At 41.2% G+C, this 11,991-nt stretch overlaps 1 protein-coding gene across 1 annotated transcript in view; it reads left to right on the top strand.

Annotated features, from left to right (window-relative positions):
• LOC147024102 (serine/threonine-protein kinase D1-like) overlaps positions 1-11,053 on the top strand; it is a 163,102-nt gene extending 152,049 nt beyond the window's left edge. Inside the window, exons 20-21 of the mRNA XM_085890367.1 lie at positions 147-232; positions 8,075-11,053. Of these exons, the coding sequence (XP_085746493.1) occupies positions 147-232; positions 8,075-8,284 (296 nt within the window). The 3' untranslated portion in view covers positions 8,285-11,053. The remainder of the gene's footprint in view (positions 1-146; positions 233-8,074) is intronic.
• The last annotated feature ends 938 nt before the right edge of the window (positions 11,054-11,991 follow it).

Consider the following 11,991-nt stretch of genomic DNA (forward strand, 5'->3'; position numbering starts at 1 on the left):
GACAGGTGGTATTTGCTCATAACCAATTAACTTTTAAAATTTGCATTCATGCAATGTAGGTAAGTGCTGCAAATGATTGGAGTACGACTTGTTTTTTGTTGTTTTTCGGGTGCAATATATCTAATAATACCATGGTCTGCCAACAGCAATCGACCTCATCACAAACTTGCTGCAGGTGCAGATGAGGAAGCGTTACAGTGTAGACAAGTCTCTGAGTCATCCTTGGCTTCAGGTATCAGCACGTCTGTGTTTTTTTGTTTTGTTTTGTGTTTTGTTTTTTACACAACCCCCAAATTTGTAACAAGCTTTTGATTTTAAACGTGCACTTACATTGCCTTCTAATATCAAATATCTTCCTGATATATTTATTTACCCCTGCCCACTGAAGGTGGACGGAGGTTATGTTTTCACACCTCCCTGTCCATTTGGCATTCCATTTGTTACTTGGCAAAAAAAAAAAAGAATTCGCCAAGTTTGTTGGCCTGTTAGTCCAGCGGAAATGTGAAAAAGCATGTTGTGGCGTCATTATGAAGTTTTTTTTGGTTGATTCATCATCTCTGAGTTATCCTGAATCAGAATCAGACGGATGCCAGACTCGCACCCTTGAGGAATTTTTTGTAGAGGCGAAAAACAAAATGGCCACCACCGACTTTCGATAAATTCTGTTTTGGGCTATATCTTCACTTCTAATGCACTTACACACAATTTTGGTGTCTACTGCTGTGTTTCATGCGACAGACAAGGTAGATGTTGATGATTCTCTCAAGATTGGATGACAACAGATGGCGGAATTTGAATCTGGATGGCCAACAAGCTTCAACAAGACACGAACCAAGAAAGGGACCCTGATGACTTCGACCAAAAAGAGCATCAAGCTGGATGGAAGGCCAGTATATGATACCAAATTGATCTACACCCGAGTCATATGTCTCCAACAATACAGGGATATTGATATCAAGGATGTCCTCTCTTACGAACTGTCCCCTGTCCCAGCCTCCTTGTTTGATGAGAGCGGTGCGATGCGGGCTCAGTCGAAAGCATTCCTGAAGACGAAACTCCAAGTTGAGCAATCAAGTCAAATCCAAGGTGTTCCAGATGGTGTCATCATCGATGGATGCGCCATGTTATGGACTGCACATTGGCCCACAAATGGTACAGTTGAGGATTATGTGATCAACTTCATGGGAACCATCAAATACCACCTGGAGTGTTGTGACGTATACCTGATTTTCGACAGGTACATCAAAATCAGCACGAAACAAATGACAAGATCCAATCGCGCAGGTCATGATTCAAATCGAAAACATCAACTCAACTTACACACAACACTTCCAGCGCAAAAAGTGGTCCTTAATGTAGCCTACAACAAAGTACAACTGATCGATTTGATCTGTCAGTATCTGATGACCCACATTGTGGAGAAACAGACCAAACTGATGATCACCAGAAAAGATCCTACACCAGTACAAGTATGGAACAATTCCACTCTCCAGAGACAGGATCTGAAAACACACCATGAAGAAGCAGATGTCATCATCATCCATCACTTAGTTAGAATTGTGTCAGGTGTCAGTGGTGACTCACACATCACTGAGCACTCCGGTAGACCCTGCAGTTCTGGATCATCCTCCAGCGATCGTCAATGAGGACATGCTCAATCTCCTTTGCCGCACCGCCAGCGTTGGAATACCAAGTCCAGCGATGAGCTTGTGGGCGCTGAAACCATGGGGCCACCGCTCACAATTAACTTCGTGGTACGTTGGGTTGCTTTACAATCATGAACGCCAATCAGTTAACTACGAGTTCCAATGTTCACCGTCTAATTTTCCATTTAACTAGAGGTCACGTGGCTTCCTGAACGGGTAGCGTGCCCTCGGTGATGCACCAATCTTATCTTGATTCGATCTGAAGTAGGGCAGCCGAGCGCTTACCGCTGGTGTATTCCGACTATGACAGGTTAATTAGTTTGGGAACTACCTCCCAGTCTATCTAGGTTCGGACAATGCTGGATCAATAGAAGGGAAAGACAAGCATGGACAGGTTGAAACGTCAACAAGGAATTTATTATATAGAAAAAATAAATAAACTGAAGAACTTTTTATTTCTTTGAGGTGAAAAGAGGAAAATTCAAATCAATCAAAATAATCTCAAACAAATATATAATTAAACAGGCATTGATAGAAAAACAGACAAAGAGCAGATGCTTATCACTATGCCTTACTTAACAATTAAACATGAGACAAGGGTACCCAGCAGATCATTTGGAGGGGACGAAATCCTGTCTCGGCTTACCAAGACAGAAGTCATCGTGCGTCCAATAAAATGTCCGAAAATGTGTGAGCTTGCTTTGGTCCGTTGCCAGCACCCTGGCTCGCCATGCACCCACCCGAAAACAGGCTCGAATACCAATCGGCGTCACGTCGTCACCCCCAGGAACCAGGAACGCCAAGAATCAGGTGCACCAAAAGCAGGTTCCAGTCAGAACCAGCAGGAACAGTCTAACCGTCACCCACCATAAGGAGCTATCAGGAGCCGTAACCAACGGACAGCTGTAAGAAGCTGTAACGCTGTCACCAACTGTCACCAACTCACCAACTGACAGAAATTGTCACCAACTGACTGGAGCTGTAAGGAACCGTCACCCAGCTGTCACAAACTCACAAACTGTCAGGAAAGCGGTCCTCCCGTACTTTTTATTGGCAACCAGTGTGGGCGGAGCCTCAAGTAGTCTTCAGCCAAATCCACCTTGCCTATTGGCGCATCGCTGCACATGACCTCCAACAGTCAATCTCGCGATCATTCCTTCCTCATTCAGGCTGACACGAACAAGAGCCAGCCACCATCCATAGAGCTGTCAAACGTCGATGGAAAAAGGTCGACATCGGAAGTTTGTGGACATCATGTTTGTGAAAAGTGTGCTCAACTGCACAATGTGTGCTAACAGCTTGGTGCACAAACACATCCTATTTGTTAATGCAATACTAGGATGTGATACAACATCCAGGATCTTCAATACTGGTAAATCGGTATTATTGAAACTAATTCTCGAGAATGGTGCCTTCAGGTAAGTGGCAGAGAAATTTGACGATCGCATGTCTACCCAGTCGGACATTGCATCTGCTGTTGAGAGGGCACTCACCATAGTGTGAGGTGGAAAACCAACTGAGGAGCTCAACTCCACGTGACAAAGAAAGTACCTCAAACTGATTGCTGTGAATAAAGTGCAAATCCATTCCATGAATGTTACCTCCTACATTGTCAGCTGCCAAATACCACAGCCTCCACATGAATCACCAGTTACAAACATGGAAAGGACGCTACCTCGATCCTTTGGAATGGGGATGGAGGATCAGTGATGGGATGATAGTGCCCATCCAAACAGATTTAGAAGCTGCTCCCATATCCTTGTTGGAACTCGTGCATTTAAGATTAAGAGAGTAGGCTGGGATGGAGAATGAAGAGAAGATTGGTGAGGAAGAGAGGATGCACAACTCTTTCTTTTGAAAGAGTTTGATGATTAATTTCATCTTTGGGAGGGGGGGTGACTATAACCCAAGAATTGAAGATGATCGAATGATGCTAAATATAGAATGACCAATTCAATCAGGATGCCAGAGCAGGGCTGCACAAAATGCTTTGAAAAAGTTGCATTGCAAGGGTTATTGAGGCCATGAACAAAATCTTCAAATTACAGAGTTGAAGTGAGGATGAGATTAGTGTAATGAAAAAAAACTTTTAAATTTTGAGCTGAAGAGAAACAGTAAAAAAAAAATCAAAAAAATCATCAAATTGCTCATGAGGATGAACCACAGGCAGCCACAGGTGAAAGCTGTTTGGAGACGGTGGTGAAGGAAGTGCACCAAGTTGACAATATGGACAAATCACAACAAGACACAAGGAAGTCTACTTTAGGAAAACGTCCTCCAGTACATTGGTTACTCCAAGGGAAGTTATTTCCAGAGCATGCTGATGAGGTTTTATGCTACGGCAGAGAATGAAGAGTTGTAACATTGCACTAACTATGAGTACACGATGCTGGAGTATTTTTTCATTTTAATTTCCACAAATGTGCGGCTGCCGAGAACGAAGTGGAAATCTCACCACTACTTACATTTCCTGCTTCTTCCTTTTTCTTGCTCATTGGCTCATTTGCAAGACGAGTGCGAAGAGCATCTATTTTTGGATGGAATAACCCCAATATGCTTCCTTTATGAATTGGTGAAATGGTTGATTCGTGTCACCAAAGGTAAGGCAGCACAAAGTTGATACATTTTAGAAAACAAATCAAACTAGAGTGAAGTCGATGGCATGCCATCGCAAATCCCCATGCTGCTCACTGTGGTGGAATTACTCAAACCTCCAGCGGAGTCGAACGTCACTCCAGTACCGAAAGTGCGAGTTGCACAATTTATTCACGTGTACACGGGAAAGAAAACAAATGCGCAAAGATGCACCAATATGTGTCCCTGCATACCTCCTTCTCTTCGAGTTCTGTTCACAAGCCTCGCTTTTTTATAGCAAAATTACTTGCGTTGAAAGGGGGAAAGAGGAGCATTGGTCAGACAAAGAACAGTACATGTTATCTCAGCAAAACTACGTATCTTTCAATGTTCCTCAGTCTCTTAATTAGCAGAACACCATATATGGTTTGTGTACGAACATGTGAACACCGGTCACAATGTGCAAGCATGGGAATTCATCTCCCACTCAATTGTGGTTTGATTGCAAGCAAGCAGTTCAATTCACAGGACAATGGGCTCCCTCATTCTTAGGGCAGTATATGTTGCAATCGTGCAGGCAAATGTGTGGGCTGTTTCCTCTCTTCAAGGACGTGATGCAAAAAAAACACTTTCATTTGCCTTCACTCTGGGTTAGATCATTTACCCATGATCCTTCTTGGTGAACAACTTCATATATGGCGACAAAATGACTTTAGTTAATTACAATGCTTTGCAAGAGATTTTATACCTTTACAAGCATTTAAAAGCATAAGTATGTTGTTAGCTATTATTTTAAGTAGCAATAAGAATACAGAGCTGTATCAATTATGTTCTCATAGACCTTTTACACATGTCCATGGGGCTAATATTTTTAATTACACAAGCTTCAATCAAATCAATTAATACTCATACATGTGTATAATTAATTCCGAATCACAGATACATACTTATAAAATGAATGTAATAATCATGTTTCTAATGAGCTTTAAAATCAATAATTGTCTATCATCTAGGTTTTCGCTAATATATTTATTATAGCCACATTGGCTATAATATAGCCTGAATTGAGCCACAGCCAAACCAAAAAAACCCCATAAAGCGAATATTTTAAAAGACATTTTCCACCACACCACCTAAACCAAAGTTGAAAGATGGCAAAAAGTTCCAGTGGGAATGACCCAATATCAAATTTTGAGTTAAATTATTTTTCAATTTTTATCCCTGTGACCATCCCCACCCCTTTGGGCAGTGATTCTCAACCAGGGGTAAATTTACCCCCCGGGGGTAAAAATTTTACATGGCAGGGGGTAAATATATCATACCTGAAAATTAAGTTATGACGATTTTTGTTTGCAACTTCAGACAAAATCAACACTGTTATCGTTGTGATGTGGCAGACAACACATAATACAAAATAACATACAGAATCTCACATTCTATACAAACTATTCTAGACAGACTCAAAAATCAACCCCCCCCCCCACCGCAATTTTCTCTTTTTTCTTTTTTTTCTTTTATATTTTGAAAAAAACATTTGGGAGGGGGAGTGTTTTGAGGGTCAGGAATTGATTTTTGGCCTTATTTTCAAGTGGGCTGTATGTTTTTTTTCTTTCCTTTATCAAAGTTTATTTTGTGCAAAACCTTAATAATAAAGTTGTTCCATCTTCTTTTTTTCTGTGCCTCTATGCCAGCTATGCATTTTTTTGCATTTGAGTAAAGGCCCAGTCACACCTTGACGTTTTAGCCAGCTTATGCCGATTTTTTGAAAATTTGTCTAAAACGCTGGTACACGTCGAATACGTTATGGGTAAGTTTTGATAACATTGAGAGCACGCTGAAAAACACTGCCATACGTCGTTGTACGCTGGCTTTAAACGTTGTACTTTTCGGTTGTCCTCAAATTTTCCATGCTTGAAATTTTAATACTTATGCCAGCATATGACTCATACGTTCCGCATAACGCTGGCCATAAGTTGTATGCACGTCACGCGATCGTTGACACACATCGATACACGTTACTTGTAAGTTACTCATAAGTCGAAACATGTCGAGGTAATGTTTAGCGTACCCGAAACTTATTTATAACCTATGAGTAACGTGTTGTACTCGCATTACGCGATCGGTGACACACATCGACACACGTTACTTGTAAGGTGCTCATAAGTCGAAACACATCAAGGTAATGGTTAGCGTCAGTGTTCCAGACTCCCTGGTTTTATTTTTATTTTTTTTTCTTCCTTCCTTCGGTATGATGGTAATTTTGACACTTCAATTTCTTGTGCGGTTATAATAAAATATAATTAATAGGCTGCCGTTCAGCGATTTAAATCAAAAGCGCACTGTACACTGAACACCATCATACTGAAGAAAAAAAAAACCGGGAGTCTGGAACACTGACGCTAACCATTACCTTGACGTGTTTCGACTTATGAGCACCTTTCAAGTAACGTGTGTCGATGTGTGTCAATGATCGCATATCGTGTGTACAACTTATTCCCATCGCATGCGGAGCGTGTGTCATATGGCGAGTACGTCGTAAAATTTTCAACATGTTTAAAATTACAAGACGTACTCCACTTACTACGACGTATGATAGCGTACTTTAGCGTTCTATTCATACATACCAAACTTACCCATACCGTATTTGACGTGCGCCAACGTTTTAGATGCATTTTTCAGAGGTCCGCATACGCTGACAAGATCGCCAAGGTGTGACTGCGATGTTGACTTCCATTTCTGCGGCGGTTATGATTTGAATCGTTGTGCGGCAGCCTTTTCATAACCTACGCCACGTCATCGTCGGCGATGCGTGCAGCACGCTATGCCTAAGTTAGACTATCGTTGGGCATAGGTTGTGAAGGCCGACAACAGGTTCAGCATTCGTTGGTATAAGGTATCTATAACACAACGAAACGTTCTGTGTCCGTTACTAATATGTTGTGCGTAAGACCAAGTCGTTATGAATACGTCCGAATCTTTAAAAAAAAAACATCAAAAGTTCAACGCAAGCCAGCGTTTTATATACATTTTAATACGTTGCCATTGCTGGCTAAAACGTCAAGGTGTGACTGGGCCTTCAGGGGATAAATGGTGAAATACATCAAGGCGAGAGGGTAAATGACAGAGGAAGAGTTGAGAATCACTGCCTTAGGGTATTAACCGGAGGTCACATCCAATAAACTGTGACATATTTCATGCGTCTCCCAATGTTGATTGCATATACATTTAATGAAAACCATGTGCCCGTAATTGCATTTTTGGGGATTTGACCTTTTGACCTTGCCCCGGGGGGGGGGTGGGGGGGGTAATAATGATACTACTCTTGCACCTTCGTGTCATGTGGTGATCACAACGACCAAATTTGGTGAATTTTTGCCAAACCGTTTAGGAGGAGATAGTGTGATGGACAGACAGACGTAGCTGATTACAATATCCCCCTGTTTTTGTTCAAAAAGCATGGGGATAACTGGAATATTCAAGAGCAACGCAATAGTAAGGAAGATTGAATAGAAAGGCAATAGAAGTGTGGCAAAAGAAAGGATTTGGACAAAACTATAAGGAGACAAGAGTGAAGAGAGGAGAATGGGATGGTTCAAAAGAGAAACTATTCTATATGGGTAAGAAAATGGTGCAGCACTAAAGTATAACACTCTGCCATTAGCACTAATGTGTGGGGTGAAAAAAAAAGTTTCCAAAGTCAGTTTTTGGAAATTTTGGTAAAAAGTGTAACAAAACATCTTTGTGTGCAGGTTAATATCCTAGTAATAATGCATTGGGTGTTGTTATTGCTTTTATGATTCTCTACTAGATGGATGCCAACCGATTTCTCTAATTCTGTTATTCTCTCATCACAGGATTTCCAAACATGGCTGGACCTGCGAGCTTTGGAGGCACGGCGTGGTAAGCGCTACCTGACACACGAGAGTGATGATGCACGATGGGAACAGTATGCTCATGCACGGTCCCTTGTACTTCCTCCTGGTCTTGCCGACTCGCGCTCTTCCACTGGCTTTGTCATGGAACAAGATGATAGTGAACCTGAAGAGCGAATCACCAAACTCTGAAACCTGTCAGTCTTCACCCTGACCATGATCCCAACACTTGCACTTGGCTGGAGGTTGTGGGTGCTTACTCATGCTGCTCCCACTTCATGTAGTATTCAACTTGATAAGTTGAAATTGGATGCATCACCAAGTGGTTGACCCTACCAGTTGTATCTACCACCTAGTTAGAAAGGAAGTTGGGTTCTTTCTGTCCTTGGGACCCAGTGAACATGAAAACATTGCACCTTATGGTGAATGTTAGGAGACAAGGGCTGCTTTGGTTCACATATATTATTCCACTGCAGTGCTCTGTGAGTGCTTTGTTTACATTTGGTAGTCTCCAGGACAACCTATTGCCATGGCGATATAATTGTCAGTGCCTTTGTGTTTGAATTTTATACATGATATCAAACAATTTTGTTTCATTGTGTTATGGGATGCTCCTGTTTTATTTGTAATTATATGGGAGTAGTGAGGGTGTAAGGTTATGACGTTTTAAGCTGCATATCGTGTGGTGTAATATGCTGACACAAAACTGCTCTATTCTCTCTGTGGCTCACTGCATTATCTTTCAATCAAGCTCTTTATCCTTACAAGATGGAAGGAGTGAAAGAGTAAGAAGATCTCAGAAAAAAAATCCACCTCGACAAGGCACCATGAGGGTAATGCTGTGACAACCTCTTCAACACAAATGCAAATGTTTATCTTTAAATTGACCAATCCCTGCAAAACCTTTTGGGCTTGCCTGTATGTCACTTTTAAAGTGCAAACTCTCAATGTGCCATTGCTGATAATTATAACACTTTGTATAATTTTAAATTTTTAACATGAGAGCATTGCAAGTGTTTGAATTTTTTTCTTTACAAGGTCAGGCTCATGGAAGAGAAAGGTGATTGAGGGTATGAACTAACATTAGGGCAGCTGGGCAACAGTTGGATACAACAATCAGGGGAATGAATGAACAGGAAAGGAGGAAATAGAGGAGGGGAGGAAGCACTACAACCTGCAAGTCAGAGAGTTGGATTAGGAAGGATTCATGGGAGTAATAAATATTGTGGATAAGGATGGGGCAGTATGCTGCCTGCTTGAAGCTCTAGGGGAGTGAGTAATGGGATAGAACTGCCCTGGAGGTTGGTTCCACAGATGGGAGAAGTGAGGAACAAAACAAGTGAGATGTGCTGTCATCTTGGAATTTCGGCAGTTTAACCAAGAGGGTGTTAATGGAAGAACACTTACATCCTCAAGTTTCTGGGAAGGGTGAGAGGGCAGATGGAGATTGATTGGAGGGGAGGCCACCAATCTGCCTGCAATATGAGAGCAACAGACTGTGTGCTTCAGCCTCATCATGGCAGATTCCATTAATGTTGAGAGCTTTGTAGCCATCCATCCATCCATATGTAGCATCCAAGAGAGACGGATGCGATGCTGTGGCACCAGCCTATATTGAAAAAGAGTGCTCCATTGAGGTATGGAGAAAGGCCTGGCAGACTGAGGAAATCTGAGTTTCCAAGGAAAGACTTATTACAATGGAGGACACCCAGTCTGCGACTAGCTTTGGAGGCCAGCTTTGCTGGACGGTTCACCCAAGAGAGGTCATGGCTAATGCCGAGGCACAGAATTTCAAGAGACTGAACCTGGTCCAATGACACCATGGGAATAGGTGGGTGCGTGTGATGATCCTTTCAGTGGCAGGATTAAAGGATTGTTTTTACATTTATCCGACCAGCATCAAATCACTTCCAGATCAGAAGAGGATGATGCAGTGGTCGTCTGCCGATCGGTGGAATGTTATACCATACAACACGATCTGGAGTCATATGTAAAAGGTAAGAGAGTGTTTCCAGAACATTGGGGACGTGAAGAATAAGACAGGGCCCAATACTGCTTTGGAGGCATTCCAGAGGAGAGAAGGTTCCATTGATAGCAATGTGTTGACTGCGAGTGGAGGAAGTCATAAATGTAGAAGGTGGCTTTTTGGCATACCTCAATTAATTTTTTATCATAGGATTACAAATTACCCCTATAATTGATCATATCTAAACCCACTTTCAGCCAATATGATCACTGTAAATTAGGTTCCTAATAGGTCACCAAAGGTCAAAAGGTCATGAAGTTCGGACACTGATGAAAATTGGTATAATAGATGGGAAAATTTCAACATAAAATACGTTATTGATATTTTCACAATTCTAACAGCTTTATTCTTCAAAGGAAAGACCAAGAGACATTTTCTTATGTCACCGACCCATTTAAATAGCTTTAGACGCTCTAAATTCTCAAGTAATTTTAATGTTATTTATAGAAGACAGAATTTATTTTCGATATGGAGTATGGCAGATATCAACAAGAAAACGAGCAATCAGATATTGCAGACCCTTGCTTGGACATGTTTTGTGTGGTGTGTTTTGTGTACTGGTGTTATGTAATTAATAATAGACATAAACTAGAACTACCACTTTATTAACTGCTGGCAGTGATGACCGGGTACCAAGTCATCCCGCTTAAATGCAACCTTACTCTGATCGGACACATGACCCTGACTCATGACTTTTATTGTTATTCAAATGAATTCAGAATGGGATTAAATTCAAATCAAATGGAAGACCAAACACTGTACTAGGTACACTCCTGCAATGGAGTCATCAGAAGGAACCCAAACAAGCAAAAAGCAAAGACAAAGTCATCAGGAGCAACCTGGATAGGATTCGGGTTTCAGGGACTGCTCCTCCACCTTCAAACCCACCCAGGCGCAGCCAAGTGAGTGAACCTTATTAAAAAAATAAAAAATAACCCAGATTCAAAAAATTAAATAATTCTGGCTGCCAGACCATGCAACCAATCAGGTTGAAATTTAAAATATATGTTCCCCATCAAAACTGGATCATAATTGTGAAGCTTCACATCAATCAATGAAGCGGTGCAAGAGAAATGGTTTTTTTTTTAAAGATTTTTGCTCAATCCAATATGGCGGCCAGATCATGTGACCTATCAATTATTCGTGAATACCCTTGTATCCCCAAGGCTTGCGGAACATTTCTGTGAAGTTTCCCATTAATCTGTCCAGCCGTTCTGGAGAAGAAGATTTTTATAGGTTTTAGGATAAATCCAATATGGCTGCCAGACCATGTGGCCTATGTCATATGTGTGAACGTTTTGTTCCTCATGAATAGGCAGTCATACCTGTAATGTTTCTCCTCGATCTGTTCAGCCGTTTCAGAGAAGAATATTTTTGAAGGTTTTTTTTTTTTGTAAAAAAATATGGCTGCCAAACCCCGTGACCAATGCCGTCATCATTTTTTTTTCTGTGACCAATTTATCCCAAGATGACCCTCAAAAATTTTTGGATGTCGCATTCTAAGTATACAATTATGACATAACGAAGGCACCTTTGACATCATAAAAAGAAAAAGACATAAAATGTCATACTTTCTGTTGTTTTAGTATTTTTTCTGTACGGAGTTAAAGGGCGAGCCCATATTTATATACAACTAAAATGACCCCAGTTGGTGATCTTTGATCAGATTGCAAAATAAAGTGAGGGGCACGTGCATGCTATCATGTACGGTACTTTTGCCAAGTTTGAACAAAATCGGACCACACATGTCTGAGAAATGGATGAGGACAAATTTAAGTAACAAAATGGCCATCAGTCACCTATCTTATATCTGATGAAAAAATAAAAATGACGTGCATATGTAAGCCATCATTCATAAATTGTATGCCAAGTT

This window comes from Eptatretus burgeri, chromosome 7 (assembly GCF_056783735.1).
Source record: "Eptatretus burgeri isolate ZD-2024b chromosome 7, Ebu_testis_v1, whole genome shotgun sequence".
NCBI lineage: Eukaryota > Metazoa > Chordata > Myxini > Myxiniformes > Myxinidae > Eptatretus > Eptatretus burgeri.